The 18,587-nt window shown below is 43.4% G+C and overlaps 1 protein-coding gene across 1 annotated transcript; it reads right to left on the bottom strand.

The window, feature by feature from the left end:
* Positions 1–48: 48 nt before the first annotated feature.
* bace2 (beta-secretase 2) lies at positions 49–10,678 on the bottom strand. Its single transcript, XM_048980189.1, has 9 exons — positions 10,111–10,678; positions 6,855–6,943; positions 6,225–6,441; positions 5,506–5,637; positions 4,249–4,383; positions 3,718–3,819; positions 3,331–3,480; positions 2,983–3,151; positions 49–2,518 (listed from the first exon to the last, which is right to left on the bottom strand). Exons 1-9 carry the CDS (start codon positions 10,399–10,401, stop codon positions 2,265–2,267), a joined length of 1,539 nt encoding a protein of 512 aa, XP_048836146.1. The 5' UTR covers positions 10,402–10,678; the 3' UTR covers positions 49–2,264.
* Positions 10,679–18,587: the final 7,909 nt, after the last annotated feature.

Below are 18,587 nucleotides of genomic sequence, written 5' to 3'. Positions count from 1 at the left end.
AATGAATGAATAAATGTCTCACAGGAAAAACAGCAGGGGCTACAGAGAGGTATTTAACTGTGAAAATGCATCGCTTTATTCTTTGAGTCATTTATCGGATTTACTGTTTCAGTTTACAGCCACTGTATTAGGTAAACCATGCAACCATAGCACAAAAGGAGATGGATTTGCAAACACTGTCCCTTGACTGCCTTAAAAATGGAATTGCACAATAGTACAAACGTTTATTAACCTTCATTTTCGTTACATCAAAGTACAAACACAACAGCAGAATGATACACAGCAATGGGGGAAAAAAATAAACTACAGAAAGGTATGAATGACAGGAAGGCAGCTAATCAATTTATGGTTACTTCAGTCAGGAAAATATGATTAAATCTTTAAAAAAAAGCTATGGAAAATCTCTGACGTTATAAACATTGACTGTATTACAAATGCACCTTTAAATATCAATCTGGCTATGGAAGCACTGAACAGTACAGTAAGGCAATTCAAAAGAAGGCTTTTCCTGTTTAGATTCAAGTTTTGCTAATTTCCTGCATTTGAAATTATGGTCTGCAAGCAGAATTACAAAAACCATGACAGCGAAAGCTCACGCATGGTCATCTTGTAGAAAACACGCATCACTGGCGGAGGTGATGCATGAGGATTTACAGTGACCTGATATCATACATTCAATCAAATAGCATAACTTAGTACATTCCATTAAAACGCTTTAGTGTCATTAACAGACGATTAGGAACTCAAACAATTCTGCAGTTACATGATCCGGTAGCCTAATAACTACTGGGAGTCCTCTGAGGAGCAAATAGAAAAGTGCAAATTCTGGCTTTGGATTTAAGCTGGGATGTAATTGGCTTTCTGCAAAGACAAGCCAGTTCGTACTCAATTCAAAAACTACAAGTACCAGCAAGTCTCAGAGCCAGCAGTCGTCCTGCTCACACCCTATTGCTTCAATATTTTTGCAATAAGCTTTCAATTCTGTAGGTGGCATAAATTAAGCAGGATGCATCTTCGATACCCAGACACACACACACACATTATACATTACATATTCATATTGGGTACATCCTAATACAAATTTCCAAAGACTCGTTCATTTATTCTATGGCTTTTGGTCATACAGACAATATCTTCTCTTTTAATGGAATCTTACACTGCCGGACATAGAAATCTATTTTAACACACTGTGAGCAGGCATTCACAACAGTCAGTAAGCATTTAGAGACACCGGCAAAAGACCTAACAAGCAACGTCCAGGCGCACACTCCAATTTAAGTAGCTGTAAAGATAAATGCTATGTCAAAGCACCATAACCCAGTTTTTAAGCTTCCAGAAACCATGATGAATAAAGCAAAAAAATAGGAAATCATCTCCAGATACTTGCATATTTATAAATGAGGATCTGTCTGAACATGGGCTATGGTCATCACTAGATGTCAATGCCATGGTTTCTATGGCTCTCAAGACAATGAAGACAAGGGCAGCGAGGCTTTGAACTCCAAGCTGGGTGTGATCTATCTTGGCTCACTGCTTGGCTTAACTTAAAGGAACTCAAAAAAAAAAAGCAATTTGTGATAAGTGGATTAAATTAGATCTGAACTCCCACATAGCAATTCCTACTTAAAAAGAAATGAAAGCTGCTAGCAGCCAAAAATGAAACAACGGCTAATAACGTAATAATTTTTCCATTCTTAATGTAATAAAAGTCGATAATGTAATAACATTTCTGAATCAAAAACATAGCATTACATTATCCACAAAAAGTTATAACATTATTAGCTGGTGTAGCAGTCAATAATGTCATAACTACCATTAATGTACTTTAAAATTGATATGTTATTAGCAGCTACTATGTCATTGACTGCTATAAACTAACATGGTAACAGCCAGCGATGAGTTAAACCAGGTGGTGCCCGAGCGTGATACTCCCACCCATGGTGGATTCTGAAGCCTCATTTCTCCCATCAAGTTTTTTGAAATGTCCAACCTAGAGTAATTAGCCTCTAATAACCAGGCCAGAATGCTCTACTAAAATATTCAGATTTTGCTTCAAATTCTTTACAGTTACATTCAACACACGGACCATGTATATATGGTACGCATGCATAGTCGCATGTATTAGCATAAATTTGCATAAGTTTGAGAACGTTCTATATATATAGGGACGGATATTTGGGAGGAGGAACCGAGGAGTGTAACAATGGTGGTTGCGGTTTAGTGCAAATGTCATCCGCGATCTGGGCTCCGTCACCCTCTGGACTTCACTTAATGCGGTTGCGAACGAGCGAGGACTCGTCGGTGATCTCGCCCCGGTGACTGCTGCCACGAAGACAGCGGCACGGCAGCGCCATCATCAGGAAAAGGACGAGTAAGACCAGGCTGCAGGTGGCCATCACAGAGTAGGAGATCACCCACAGCAGGTGCTCCTGCAGCAGGGAACCGCCCAGGCAGTCTGACGACACGTCCGACGCCGCGAATGGGCCCGTGATCTCTGACAGCAACAGACCGTTACTCTCTGGGGAAAGACAGCAGAAAATGGCGTAAGGTCAAACTTCCTGAAATGATATTTAATTGTTTTTCTTCCATTGCTTGGATATTAATAGCCCCCCCCATCATATGGTTAAAGATAAATGGATGAATTTCACTTTCAGGAACCCCCTCAGCCCAGTAACTCAACACAATGGAGTTAACCAAAGACTGCAAGAGTCTCAAGCCATTCCTTGTGTAGGGATATGGAGTAACATTACCCCAGCACTGTTCACATAATTTGTTCATATTTTAAACGTCGTGTGTTCCACTTGAAACACTGGCACTTTTCATACTTTGCGCAGGATTACCTAAACACCAAAGTTTCACGTTATTTTTGTTGACCAAAACCAAAAGCTACACCTAAACCCTCTCAGCACTGATACAAAGGGTTCAGACTCTTATGCGGACACAAGGGTTAAGCTGGACTGCTTCCCTGCAGGCCAGTCTTACCTGCACACGTGCTCACTGCAAAGCCCACCCTCTTCTGGGCTCTGTCGAAGATGACATAGAAGCCCTCCATGATGGTGGCTCCGATCACCAGGCCATTAGCGGACGGGGAAATGCCAAAGCGATAGCATTCCAGGATGTCGTAGAGGTCCCTGATGGGCTGGATATATAACTGCAGCCAAACACGAAAAAAATCCGCATTCTACTTTCGCTCATACGATGCTGATAAAACTAAGACGTGATCACCCTCTAGTGGCTGAGCTGGCAAACATCACTCATCGCTACCTGGATAAATAGCCTGCTAAGTTATAGTAGGATAGGTAGCATGTTCTCTATCAGGATGGCAATCACCTGAGGCAAGATTGTGATGCGGAAGGACTGGCTGGTGTTGGTATCCCTCAAGTAGATCGAGAGATTGGGGAAGAAACGCCAAGGAGTCTCTCCCTTCGGCCAACAGGCCAACTTTGTCTCGGTCCAGAAGCCTGCTGGGAAGTCCTGAATCTGTACAAAACAAAACCTTAAACAGTTTTCGGCAAGCAACGGGGGAGACAAAAACCCACATTTTCAAATAAATACATAGATGCATAATGCTGATGACTGTCTTTGCTACTGCTTTGGTGAGTCCTATTATAAAAAGGCCTTGCTCTTATCTTCACAAAAGAAAGCTCCTGGACCAGAGCTTCTACAACAGACAAGGCTGAGAGCAGCCCAAAGAAAAACAGAGAAATGCTTTTATACCAAGGATGACTGAACAATGGCGTCGATGACCGCGGCAAACACATTCTTCGGCAGACGCAACAGAGTGGTTCCGCTGTCAACAATAGCTTTATCCGAGTTGTACTGAAGGTGAAATAAAAAAAGGGGGAAGGAATTAAATAAATAATACATTGGTGTTTCTAGGCCTGTAGACACCCCAGTCAAGGTCTCAAACAAGAAAGAGAGAGAGACTTGAATGGAAATTCCTTCATCAGAAGCTTAAAAACCCTCGTAAGCGTTTGCTTTTCATTGCTGAGAACCACAAAATTGGCTCATCCTCTAAATGCATTCGGTGGGGGAGGTTTTTGGTTTCCACAAAGACACAAGGACTGGAATATAGAGACTCATTTGCTAAAACACCGATTAAACATCCCAGCACTAAAACAATCTCCATGACTTTTCCCGCACAGGTTCAGACATACTTCAGATTTCATGTGACCCTCAAAATGTGAATTCTTACAAGTGGGGAGCGGGGGGGGGGGGGGGTCTTCTTTTTAACAAACAAATTCTTACCTCCTTACAGTCGAGGTTTAAATTCTGGTCTCCGACCTCTAATTTCAATATTTCCACTTGGTAGTACCATTCTTCTTTTATAGGGGTGTACCAAATTGAGCCCTTGTAAAGAGTTGGTTCGATCCCACCCATGATCTGAAAAGGATGTAATTTTAGTTACAAGTTTCCAATGAAATACTCTCTCATGAACATCAGACAACTTGCTCACCTGTTTTTGTACTGGTTACATTGCTGGTAATCAAAGTGACAGACCATCCCTACTTAATCTTAAGTAATCAGTTACTAAACAGACAGGTCACCGTGGGAAGATAAAGCTTAATACACACAGCATTAAAATGGATCAACGTTGTTTGTACTGCAGTGATAAAATGGGCTGGGAATACTTCTGGTAGACGTCCAATACAACGTGGACAGGAGATTTCTGGAAATAGTTCTCCAATTCCATGTTGGTTAGCTGACTTTTCATGCCGTTCAAGAAGCTGAGGCTATATTCATGGTGAAACCCAAGCTACATAAAAATGTTGATGATGATTAAAAGTTAAAACTTGAGGGGGTAAAAACTTATAATACGGTTAGAAAATTCTAAATAAGGTGATTCACATTCTCCAATTCCTTGTAAGTCTTCTAGATCCACTATTGCAGGGGTCCCCAACCACCCCCAGCCTCAGGAATAAACCCACTCCAACAAGAACAAGAACAGAACATGGGGCTATTTACACACCGCCCACGAGCATGCTGGGAAATGCTGATCCCCGCCGGCGCTACAATATATTGCGCACTTCATTATCTTTTGTTACACGTCTCTGCACCCTCCCCCAACCCGGTCCGCGGAAAAAAAAGTTACGGAATGAAACCGCTCCACGGTCGCGAAAAGGTTGGGGACCACTGCACTAGAGCACTCGATTATGGGAGAAAAAAAAAAATCATAATCGTGATTATTCTGGTGAATACACAGATCGTGATTAACACAATTACTCTTTGTTTGACTTATATCATGCATTTATTGAAATTCAAAAAAGTGTCTAAATGGATTTCCTAGAATTGAGAAACAAATGAAAAGGGGCTGATAAGGGCTCCGCTGGATTTATAACAAGGGAACATCACTTTGAAACAAAATGTACCAATAATGGATTCATCTTGATTATTTTGTTTTGATAATCGTTGGAAGTTAAAATTGCAATTGAAATTAAAATTTGATCAATTGCCCAGCCCTAGGATCTACCTTTATCAAGGTCTAAACTCACTGCCAGGACTTACAAGGCTTCCTGCAGCTCGGTCGACAGTGGATCCAGCTGCAATTCCAGCCCCGCACATCTGGAGCGAGAAGACATCTGGTATCCCCGTCTGTCGCACCAGCGAGTCAAAAAAAGGCTCCACTGAACTGTCCGGCTGGAACAATGAAAAAGAGGGACGTCTCATTCAAACATCATGGCCGTCCCATCTAAACACACCTGTGGGACCTTTTTTATATCCTGCCCAGATTAAGAAGCTTTTCCCCAAATTTCCGAAGTGGAAACCATTCACATGGAAATAATCAGAGGTCATTCATACATGATAAAAAGATTTTAGGCTAGACACCAAAGAACGTGTTAGCGTTCTATTGACTGAATAAAAGGTGAGTGCAAGGTGGCCAGGTGTGGTAAAATATTGAAGAACACCAGGAAAAACAAACTCCTTGTGAGTTTCCTTCTCACCCAACAATGCAAACGACACTGTTTGCAAAGAGGCAGAAGAAAAACAGCGACAAGACCCGTATTAAAGCAAATGGGCTGGCCAGCTGTCTTTAAGCACATTTTACCAAGAGCAAAGCTGTTTGAGATCCCGCCTAAGATTGCGTGCATTTTACACAAGACATTTACCTATGATAATGTTTCAACAGCTCGTTAGACATTAACGCTTTAAACAACCAGGCAAACCGGGAAAAAAAAATTAAATAAAAATCAAACACTGATGTGTCATCAGCCGGTTCCCATTACCTGAGCCAGTATGGGGTATGCCAATCCCAGAATGCCTTGCCAGTTAACGCCCTGGAGGAAGAAGCCATTGGAGGAGAGAATGGTTGCAATGTTGACCGTAATGGTGCCGTTTGGACCTTTGGGGATGGAAACCTGCTCACTTCCAAGCTCCCCTTCCCAGTCTCCTTGGGTGTATTTCACTGCCACCGCTTTCCCAAGGGACTGGTAGGTAGTGGAGCTGAAGAAAAAAAGAGTCACAGAACTTCACCTGAAAATCTTTCAAGCTGGCGGATGGAGAAACCGCATCATGTTGCGGAACGATCAACACGAACGCTTGGCGCCATATGCACACCAGTGAGATCTAAAAGGGGGCATGGAGTGGCAGGGATTGGAATCCACGCAAGCGGCAGCGTCTGGGGCACAGCACCGAAGGAAGCGGGCGAAAGGGTATCAAGATGGAACATCAAGACAAATGCCAAGTCGTTTTATTTATTTTTTTTAGTTGCAGTACTTATTCAGCTCTCCTATCCTCTTCTGTGACAGCAAACCTAGTTTGTGGTTAAATAATCTGCCTTCAGAAGCAGACTATTTTTAAGCTGTGCAATGCGGGTGGTAGGACGGCATTTTGGGTTTGGCACTGAAGCTGCTCACCGCATGCTGATGAAGTAGCGTGTGATGTCAGAATCGGGGGCGGCGGCCACAGCGAAGTTGCTGCTCCCCGTGTCCACGAGGATATTCAGCTGTAAAAGCAAACAAAGGGCACTTTGTCACTCCAGTCGGCCACTGGGGCTGGCAGGCAGAGCGAACCAATTTTAGCCCCACTTGATGGTTCAATAGACGTCAGATAAACCAAATGTTATTTTCTTGTAAACACGGAAAACATGTCGAAGTACGGAGAACTAAACGAAACCAAAGGTACGCTTCTTCACCCCAAAACATCTTTATGACAAACAAACAATTTGTCAAACATCAGTTTTGGAGATATCTGGCTCATTTGAATTAAATGTCGGAGTTATGTTCTCTCTCAAAGGTTTCTGGGAGTTCCTCCTTGCCACTGCCGCCTACGGCTTTACTCACTGGGGGCTTTGGGTGGGGATGCTGTAAAGCGCTTTGAGACGATGTAATATTGTGATAATGCGCTATACAAAAATTAATTTGTTGCTGTTTGTTTCTATCTAAAAAGTTAGAAAAAGCTAGAACAGCCTATTTCCATCCATCCATCCATCCAGTAATGTTGTATCCTGATCAGAGTTGTGGACAGTCTATAATTCTAAAGGAATTAAATTTTGCAATGTCACACCGTGATTATATCACATAAGGCCAAAATTTCAGCATAGTTTTCTTTGATTTTTTTTTATCATTTCAACATTTCCATGTCAACCTAAGTGTCATTATATGAACTTGTTAGCATATTTAGAGTAAGCGTGACACTGGAAGAAACTATTACTACTAACCAGAAATCAACACGGCCCACAATCCTGGCTTATTTCATCAAGCAAACCAAAGGTAGAGAAAGCAGTAAATCTAGGAGTGTCTAGTATCTGCGGGACTATTAAGACAGTGCTTATTAGCTTTGAGTATTTACAGACCAGAAGGAACATCTGTTGACGTCAAAAGCATCCGGAAACTTCCAAAGCATGTGGCACCGCAGTCTCCACTTGGGTCAACACACTGGCACACGTCCCGCCACGGACTCACGGCACTGCTGCATAAATGCAGGTGCTTATGGGCCACGCTGGCAGTGGCATCCAACCACATCACATGGGGAGGTGGGAAATTTGAGAAACAGCCGCCGCTGCTCTGCAGGAGCCTGGACTGAGCTGAAAGGCATCCCCCCTCCCCCCCAAACTCTGGAAAAGCCGCAGCTTCGTCGCTTCCCCTGCGCTACGCTGGCGCGGCCCCCTAATCGCCCCTCGTTGAGTCTGCGTTGCTAATTGGCAGCCACTCAGTCATAAAGAATGCATCTGCTACCTGTTTGTACCAATTAGCAGATGTGAACCGCTCCAATGACACCTCAGCCTCCTCTATGGGTTAACAGATGTGGCAATTAGCGATTCATTTGAATACCGGCTCCTTTTAGCACGAGGGCCCTTAATTACATCATAGCTGGGGCCACATCCCCCCCCCCCCCTTGCCGTCTCAGCGCTGTCGGGGAGCACGGGATGGGGGATGGGTTAGCGCTAGGCTGAGGAAGCCAGTCCCTTTGGCTGAGAACGCGCAGAGGATCCGGGGGAGGGTAGGAAAACAGGTGCTTCAGTAAGCCTAGACGAGGCCAGGCAGCAGTTTTGGGGGAAGCAGATATACATGAAAAGCAAGCTGTCATTCGGCTCAGACGAATCACCCATCGCCTGTCACCCACTAACAGCGCGAGTAAATACTACAGCAACTCCTTCCCAGCATTAAATACACAGGCACGATGTACAAGCTCACACTCTTCCAGCTCGATGTTCTGTCAATCAGCAACATTCAGCGGATTGATTCGTTCACTTATACACGAGGATTATTTTCATTTAAATAGCGAAAATGAATAGTCCATGTGTAGCGCTGTGGTCTCACACCTGCAGGACTGCAGATTTCATTCCTGTCTGGCCTGTGTGACGCTTGTGTGCTGGTTACGATTTCGCTCCTGCCAGGTGACCTGTGGTTTCTAGGACAGGCTCCAGATTTGTCACTGGACAAGCAGATAGACAAAATAAATGGGAAAACTATGGACACAAACACACCCAGACATGCGCACACACACACACACACACACACACACACACACACACACACGTCAACATTGACCGCCAACCTGTCCGGACTTGTATGTGGCAAAAAAGGTTACGTTTCTTTAAATACCACTACTAAGCAAAATGGGCTCCAGTTAAAAATATTCATAATAGTCAAACTTCTTGATCTTAGTCACAAACGTATTTAGCGTTTATCAATTTGTTTCTTTATTTGTCTACATGCTTGTTTCATCATTGCATATCTTTTACATTTTTTTATATGTTCTGAAAAATACCAATTTTTTGCTTTATTCTAATTACTTTATTCTAATTAAGATTTGCTTAAATCATGACCCCACCCCCACCAAAAGGAACCCCTCGTACTTCTCTGTACTTGCCGAATAAATGATTCAGATATATACAGAATATAGGATAAGAAGCTTAAAACTAATTATGGGTCATTTGCGCCGATCTTTGTCAGCTGACTGGATTAAGTCATCCTGGGGAGGCATGCCGGGTGTCATGTGAGCTCATGTGAACCCCAGTGAATCGTGTCTCCCGGGGGGATTCAAGGGACCCCAGTCTGTCTACATCACGCGCTCAACACCTCGACCTTCCAGTATATCGTGGCATCTAAATGTCCGATCTGAACAACAGGACGAGCTTTGGAAATGGAGATGGGTTTTTATTTAGTCCTTATAGGGGTGTCGATAGAGGTTTTGGGCCCTGTGAAAGCATATCATACTGGGGCTCCTAACCCAGACCAATCATATGATGTTACAAATTTTTTAGGGCCCCCGAGTGACAGGGGCCCTTGGAATCAAGGACCGTTACGGCACCCTCGAGTTCTTATACATGTAGTCTTGCACATATTTCCTGTAAAGATATAAGATTCATGCTCTGCATTATACAATAACTACGGATTCATTCCCTGGATAGGAATATGGATTAACTGTTTTCTATAGAAATGAGACAAGTTAGAAATTATAGTTGTCATTTTCGGTTTCAAATTATTTCCTCAGAAAAATATATATGTTTTAAGGACCTAAAAGATGAGGCCAAATATCAGCAATTAAATAAACAGTAGTAATTAAATAAAAACATAACCAACGCCATCTGTCTCACATACTCCGGTTACTGCACTGGTTTATTCACGCCAAGTAGTTAAATATAGCTAAATGCAACTGTTAACTTACCGATTGGGGTGGAGTTCCTATTAACATCTCCATGTAATACCCTCGGCCAGAGTCTCCTTGTAAATTATTCACCATGTCTAGGAAATGAACCGCCCCGGCTGCACTGGACGCAAGAGAAAGTCCGTTTTCGGTGAGGTTTGTTGTTACCAAAAGGAGTAAATCCACCTCCGGCGCCCAGTTAAACTGTCCGGCAAAAATTTTAATAGGGACAGCGAAGGAGGACTGGGACAGCCCGGTGTGAATAACGTATAAAAAACACCCAAGGAAAAACGAATTGCATAGTTTTGCCATGGCAGGTATTTGCGATGCGAACGCTGCGTGCCAGACAAATAAAAAAGAAAAAAGTCTTCAAATTTAGGTTTGAAGAATCAGTAATCCTACAAATTCCCACCTAACCATCATTAGATTCAAGAAAAGCATTAATCCATCATCACAACAGAAAATCTGCCCATAAGACTAAACACTATAAAGTGTGAAGTCCAGCTGCTGCTACGGGCTCCAGGGACATGCGTCCGAAACAGCGGCCGCACAAAACTTTCCTTAATGATTTATTTTGCATTGAGGACTTCCTGAAAAGTTTGAAACGGATATGACGCCGATCCCAACTTTTTTTACCCAAGAAAGGAGTGGGAGTGTCTGCTAACTTTCGGGACTTACGGGCTCCCAGCTGACTGCCGGTCCAGGCTTAACGCGCAGAGATGTAACGGCATTAAGTGGCATTTTATAATAGAGCTTCATTTTAAACCTTTATATATGAATCACCGCAAACGAGTCACTCTCCTTTTAAGATAATCCCCAACATAATGCTGTTTAAATATCAGTCACTGAGATCCTGATAGTTTTTCAGATGAGCTCCTTCCAAAAATGATCCATTTGTCGACTTTTACCATTGTTGCGTTTTCAAACCGTATATCCAGATGTTCAGAATCCAGCTGCCACTCCTGCTTCTCAGCTCAGAAACCTTGTTCTCTTAGACAAAATAGATTTCCTATAGCGGCATGTAAAGGAAAAGCAGTGAACTTGATGGTTATAGGGCTTCTTGTCACGTGTTCCTTATACAGTATAACCAAGCCTTGTATGTTCAATATGCCCCCCTTTCTCACCCTCTGGTAGCAAATTCCCTTCCACAGCGGCCAATAAACGGGACTGGCCCTAGGTCTCAGCCACATGACTCTCAGATTAGGTCAGATAGCGCTGCTGTCGTGTTGGGGGTGGGGGGCGCAAGCAAAACCGAGTAATAAAATCAGGTCCACGCGACGCTACTTTGCAGCCTCTGGAAACCAATGAATGAGAATTTCAGGTGTCTGCAGTGCGAAAGAATACGATCTGCTCTTGTTTTAAGAGGCAGACAGACTATTTAGAATATAATTCCCAAGGTTCTTGTGTCTCTTAGAATGCTGACTCTAAGGGCAATCCCGTATTTTCTCTCTCAGGAACAGTTTACACTTTTCATAACAGTGGTCCTTGTAAATCCACACCTCTTACAGTGTGATGTTTGGACAACGGCCAGAAAAATCATTTTAATAGCATGATTAATGCCTATCATTAGTACTCCGGGTCCCTACAGAATGCAGTATGAGATTTCATTAGGCTTAATAGTTACATAGAAAATTATAAGGCAAAAGTATCATGAATTTCAATTTTTGCTTAATTCTTCAACATGGTATATATCGGAGAAAACTGAATACTAGTTTAAATAGTACAGGGTAGCAGAATGTTCCTCTGTTGTGAGTGCTGTAATAAATTATGAAGGGTATTGACGTCTGTGAATCTGTTACTGAGGCATATTTTACGTTTTGTTGTTGCAGTGTCATAGAAAACCAGTAGAGGGCATCGTAGTCTTTTCCTCATGCAGAAACGTGCCATGACACACCAGAGAGCGAATTAGCCAGATTAGCAGAGCAAACTCCTCACAGTTTGCTGGGCAAATCTGCTTTCCGAGAACAGGGCTCCGTAATCTTTACAGAGCTCTGCTCAATATGGCGACAGGCAGGACGATGGCGGAGCGTAGAACAAGGAGACCCTCAATTCAGTGTGTGGCAGGCGGCCAAGCTAAACCTTTCTGAGCCCCCCCTCCATGACCCCAAGAGTTATGCGCATTTTATCCTTGTTTTTTTTGTCTTGCAAATGTGGTTCTTTTAATATATTTCAATAACTTTAGAGGACAATGATTTCAAAGAATTGCACAATGATACCAGAGAAAAATAAATTCTTATAATCTAATTGATAATCTAGAATTAAGATTTTAGTATTTGTTTGGAAATATTACTCTGTTCTTTTTTTGCACTGAATAAAGGGCTCAATCTTTAGAAATGTAGGTGCTTGTAAGGTTGTTATTTTTTGAAACGCTGGTACAAATTTTGAATTAAAGATTCAGTATGTCAAATGACAAGTGTTTATAAAAGGTTTTTTAGTATTAATCGATTCTTAGTTTGAAACCAAGGGAAATGCACTTAATTTTACTTGCTATTTGTGTAATTTCCGTATGTTCCTTAAAAAATGCCTTCTAGATATTTTAGCTGACAACAAACTTAACACCATACTTCGGACAAAGTGCTGGTTTACTTGCTCAGTCACTTCAGGGTAATCCTCTTGTAGGTTAAGCATTCAACCCAGACCCGAAGCTCTCGGATCTGTCTCCTGCCACGTGACAAAAGACGGGGCCAATCTTCCACATAGAGGGATGCCAGGTTGGTTTAATCATGCTTCCTTGCTGTGATGCGAGGAGAAGGTCCATCTAACAGCGTCCTGTGAAGAGCTTGTGGCACCCCCCAACTTGCTGGCCTTGAGGCGGCCCACCTGTCATGGACCAACTCTCCGCACAGCGCTGTAATCACCAGCCCTTGTACTGGTAGAATTACGGGGACATCTCTAAGTACATAATGCTTGTCTTAGACACTGTACATCTGTTGACATTTCCACATGATATTGGATACTGTGTAATTAGCCAATAAACAGCCGAGCTAGGAGGGACAGGCGATCTGGGATTAAGGGATGTACCGTAATAACCTGACCACATGTTTCTGCTGCAAATCTCATTCTCTGTCCTTGTGTAGCCCAAGAACTTTTTTTAGGAGCCGGTATTGTTAGCCTGTGCAGAAATGCAGACCTCAGGCAGAGACGCTGGATTCCCCTAGTGGCAGACAGCAGTACATCAAGAGTCAGCACAGGTGCTCATTCATCCAAAAGCCCTGTTTCCATTCTTCCGTCTCACAGTCCCCTCTCTGTGTTGTCCGCCTTCATTTCTTAATTTGCCTCATTCATCTGAATGTTTATGGATTCGCTCTAGGGGGGCCAGTTGTCTCGCTCTGAGAGATGTTGGATTGGACAGTGCAAAGAATTTACCTTACCTGTGTTTGGTATGTAACCTTGAAGACAACTGGTTAACTTTTCCAAGATCTTTATAAAGAGTAACACTTACGGACATTTTCTGTCTCTTGCTGTCCAGATATTCTGCACTCTAACCTTTTATACTGTCATATATGTTAGTTGTTCTTATATATATTTTTTCCATTTTAAACGTGTAGTATTCTTATATTACATTTTGCATTTCACAGATGCTATGGTCCGAAGTTACATGCAAGTGAGGTAAATGGCACATTACAAACGTACGTCTGTTGAGGAGTTCCGTAGGCCTAAGTGTGGCTAATCTGAGCTTCCAGCAAATCACCAGTTACTCATGTAAGTAGCAGGGTAAGTGTTATGCAACATCGTCCAAATAAAGCAAGATCCTAATAAAACAGTTATTTAAATTAACAGGGAGTGTAACAGGGAACACAAAATGCAGTAGGCTAGTTTTTTCATTCAATATATTTCGATATATATTATGAATATGCGGAGACCTGATACTGTCCATTTGCTCACATTCGCAGCGCCTTAAATGAAAATAGGGTTTTTCCTAAAATAAATGTGTTCTTCCACAGTTAATGGTAACAAAGAAGAATAAGCATCAGAAGAATGGATATTCATCCTGTCCAGTCCAGGCCTGGAGTATAGCAAGTATAGTAAAGACATGCATTCAATTTGAAAGATGTTGTTTTTATATGGGAAACTGGTAATATACCAATTAAGGATTTGTATTTCCATCAAAAGGCCGTAGGATCACGACCCAAGAAAACTGGAGAATCTTGCGGCAAGGTGCTTAACCCAAATAGTTCCAGTAAAAATATCCGGATGTATAAATGGATCGGAACTTGCTCAGGATATTGCTCAGGAGTAAACATATAAATATTTTAGAAAACTTGCCTTTCAATAGCTCACAGATCCGGAATGTGTAGGGTAAGGTGTTTAAATTCCGTCCCTGCTCTGTATGGGCGGAGTTTGCCTGTTATTCCCATGTTTGTGCAGATTTCCACAAGGTTCTGCGTAAATTGAACTGTCAAACTTGCCCATTGTGTGTGTGAGTGTGTGCCCTGTGACACACTTGCATGCCATCCAGCATGTTTTTCTGCCTTGTACCGTTTAATAGTCCGGAATATGGATGGATGGATGGATGGATGGATTACTCACCGGTGCCAAGTCTGCTAATACCAGTGCCAGGCTCTGTTTAATGATGACAAGACTCGCGCATTATATCTGTGCCACAACCCGTGCCGTGAGAAGCCCATTCTCTGCATCCTCGCGTCTGCTCCTCCTTTGCGCAGAATGCCTGAGCGGAGCACGCCTGATCACCAGGACGAAAATCTTGAAATAAAATCATCCTGGAACGATTTCTCGATTTTTTATTTTTTTTTGCTGCTTCGTCTTGCTTAAAAGGTGTTGAAAGTGATTGGTTTGGTTCAACAGCTCTCAATCTAGCCTCTCACCAATCGACGGTTCATCACTGCCACAATAAAAGTACTAGCTGACGCGTCTTGGCCTGCTGATGAGGTAAAACAACAGTCCTTGTGTTGCTGCACCTTCATGCAGCCTCTGTTGACCATAAAACACTACTAGAGTAAGGAGAAAACGGGACCGGACTATAAGGTTCAGGATTTACTTAGAGGGCAGTTGTTTATCACTGTTGGTAATTATAAATCTGAGTGAACTCCAGCGACCCCAGCGATGTATTCTTGGACTTCGCTTATTTAATCCATCAAATTCTGAAACTTGCATAAAATTCTGAGATAAAGAAAGTTTCCCATAATACTATGCATGAAAATGGCACCCAGATTATTATTTATTCAGCCCGCGCATCTATGACCACAGTAACTCACCATGTTAATGTCTGGTGAAAATGAACAGCTGAATGCAACTACAATTTCTTCAATAAAATAAAGATAAAGCCATTCGTCTTGTAGACGGGACGCTTACATTTAGTGCATACTTTGACTATAAGACTATAACTATGAATTTTTTTAAGCAATATTCTTAGTAAAAATCTCAGTTTCAATAGCCATATTAAAGAAATAACGAAATCACCATTTTACCATGTGAATGATATAGCTAAATTCAGAGGCTCCGTGTCCAGGAGAGGCTTGGAGACGCGTGTTCATGCCATTCTTTACAGTATGATGCGTCATTGTGATGCTCATCCGACCGGCCTTCCAAAAACGCCATTAGACAGCTGACACTCTGTCTGAATTCTGCTGCTAGACTTTTAATAAATACCAAGAAAAAATTAAATCGTTATTCTTTGTAAAATGACAGCACTGGCTCCCCTTAACTTTTAGCATAGATTTTAAAGAAGTTTTATTGGTTCATAAAGCTCTAGATGGTTTAGGCCCAAAACGTATGGCTGATATGCATACAGCATGCTGCCCTGCTAGGTCTGTTAGATCCTTAGGAGCTGCTCCGCTTACGAGGCCTAATGTAGTAACTAAAAATGGAGAAACATCTTTTAGCCGTGATGTAACCCACTGCTCCATGTAGTTCCCTATGGACCCCAGGTGAGTCTCAACCTAAGGCACTTTTATATCTAAGTTAAAAACTCGCCTATTTCCCACTGCTTTTATTTAATTGTATTCCATTCTTTTTCCATTCTTTATATTTTTACAGGAGTGGGAAATTTATTATGTTAACGTAATGCGTTAATTTTGAAGCCATAATGTTTTATCGTGATGCTTTTGCGTGCTAAAGGAGTTATGGGTAAATACGAGTCGGCAAACTGGAAGTTGCACATCAATGGCCCCTCAACTCCTACTTTTGAATGGGAAATTTGGAAATAATTTTGATTTAGTAAGATCCCAAGTTGGGATGACCTTTAACCTTTCAACATGGCGGAGCATAGGACACTTTCAGTTGTGGATGGTGTGTACCCGTTCATTTTTACCAATGCTACTATCATTAGCTGTTGCCTATGTACATCTGATATCTGTGTACACTTTACTTGACATGGAACAATGCTGCCTATCACTCAATCTATAGCAAATGGGCTTCTAGCGAGATGCATGTAACCTAATGCTGGGGTGACCATATGTCCTCTTTTTCCTGAACATGTCGTCTTTTAGGCACAAAATAAGATTTTCCCATTTGCATCTTGCTCTGACAACAAAGCATTTGAATATGACATACTTGTTATTTCGACTTCAGGAGTGGGACTAGTGCGAGAAGCCATTGCTAAGTCTTTGATTTCGTTAAGGCTGAGGCTCAGGCTTAATCAGAAAAGGATGGAACAAGCCCAGTTTGAGGGGAGCGCCGGTGAGCTCCCCGCTCGTGGAATGGCACCAAGGCGCTTCGAGGATGAATCCGGAATGGGCTTCCTCGCTGCAGCTGTCCCCACTCGACAGGCTAGAATCGGCGGTGCAGCTGCTGAGATGAGAGGGAGCCTTCATCGACCGAGCACCTGGGCGAGCTGTGAAAGACCCACTCTGGTGTGACCTCCATGGAGGGAGGGGTGGAGTGCTGGGAGGGGGGGGGGGCGGGAGGATGATCTGGACAAACATTGATGGTAGCCTGCAGTTCCACCGCGAGAGTGGCCCAGCTGCGTCTTTGTGAAAGGCGCCCAGCCCATGAATAACCGGATACTCGGACTTCCGAGCCAGGAATCGCGAAGGAACAGGGGGCTTCTTCATGAAAATGCTCCTTCCTCTTGCATGTGTGGCTTTGATTTTCTTCCACACTTGCTGCATTTTTCTGCGGCATGTGGGGGCATTTTTAATGAGGCCCGTAGCTTGATTTTTTTGGGGGGGGCCTGGCAACCCTACCGATAGGCCCCTCTGGGGTCGGTTTCGCCAACCGGGGAGGCTAAAGCAAATTTCAATGGGGGTTCGATGTCATAATTTTACTACCTGACTACCTGTCTATGTGCCTGATTTGTAACAAGAAATGTACTTTTACTACAGGCTTACATGCCTGAGTCAAATATAGGTGATTTTCTTTCCTCGGCTCTGTGAGATGTCTTGTATTTTTTTCCCAGAGTGCAGATGACTCCAAGCTCCGTAGGATAAGCCACCCAGACAGGCCCGAGCATTCCCAGCAGAGGTCGAGTCCGTGTACCTGCCCCACTCCCCCCCCGCCCGTGACAGCCCGCGCCCTGTCTCCTGACTATAACCCACCTTCACCATCTGCACCCGCTCAACTCAGCGGCGCCTCCTAGCAGATGTGTCTGTCGGACGGTGGACAGGCGCGGAATTGCATGGGGGGAGGGGGGATAGAGGTGCGGTGATGTGTCCACGTCCTGAAGACCCTAGGGAAGGACGCCGTCGGGGGTGGATTGTTTTGGGGGGGGGGGGGGTCTTGGGAGAGTGAATTGTCCAGGCAGAGCTCACTATGCAGCGCAGAAAGATTAAAGCTCACCTTTTTCCCCCGGGATGCAATGCTTCACCTTTGCATGATCAAGGCCTGCTTCCTTTTTATCCTGTTATCCTGTCCAGCTGTTGTTCGATTGTTTCTGTTTGCGCTAAGAAGCAAACGAAAGGTGACTTTGTTTGGCAACTGGGTAGGATGGAAACCCTTTACCCTGCTGCCTGTACTGATAGGGCATTTGAAAAATAAACTACATACACTTGGCCACATCCAGGCCGTCCCAACCCCACTGAAACGAATGCTGGCGAGGCCAGTCGAGCGATGGCGCAGATACGGCATGAATATTGATGCCTGACTTTTTTTTTCCCACCTGCAGACATATCAAAAGCCTTCTCCCAAGTTTCGCAGCTGATTGGTCAATTTCGGCGACATGATTCACGAGTCCTTCTTCCTGGCCAAGTCCACATCCAGCGGTACGTGTCGTGCGGCTGCATGCGTATTCAAGATAGTCCCTCGTTATAAAATAGAGCCGCTTCTGGTCAGAAGCAAACACCTGCTTTGAAAGGGCTGTCATAAGAGACAGTGTGTGTTGCTCTTGGCTGTGAGCAGGCGATTGTGTTCAGAGTGAGGGAGATAAAGTATGGGGAGTTGGGGAGGGGGGGGTGGATTGGGACTTCATACATTTTTATGACCACACAGATAAGGTCAGTTGTGTGCTGCCGTTACTAGGCAACACTGCAACCCTTTGCTGGATGGAGTTGTGAGTCTGAGAAGTCAAATTCAAGATTATCATTAGAGCCATGCTCGCACGT

This window comes from Brienomyrus brachyistius, chromosome 17, assembly GCF_023856365.1.
Source record: "Brienomyrus brachyistius isolate T26 chromosome 17, BBRACH_0.4, whole genome shotgun sequence".
Taxonomy (NCBI): Eukaryota; Metazoa; Chordata; class Actinopteri; order Osteoglossiformes; family Mormyridae; genus Brienomyrus; species Brienomyrus brachyistius.
This window is presented reverse-complemented; position numbering and strand designations above follow the sequence as displayed.

Excerpts from the sequence above, each read along its gene's own strand:
- bace2 (XM_048980189.1), bottom strand. The coding sequence starts at position 10,401 with ATGGCAAAACTATGCAATTCGTTTTTCCTTGGGTGTTTTTTATACGTT. Across the intron at positions 6,944-10,110 it reads TAGGAACTCCACCCCAATCG|CTGAATATCCTCGTGGACAC; the intron begins GTAAGTTAACAG and ends TTGCTTTTACAG. Across the intron at positions 3,481-3,717 it reads CCATTGTTCAGTCATCCTTG|ATTCAGGACTTCCCAGCAGG; the intron begins GTATAAAAGCAT and ends TGTTTTGTACAG.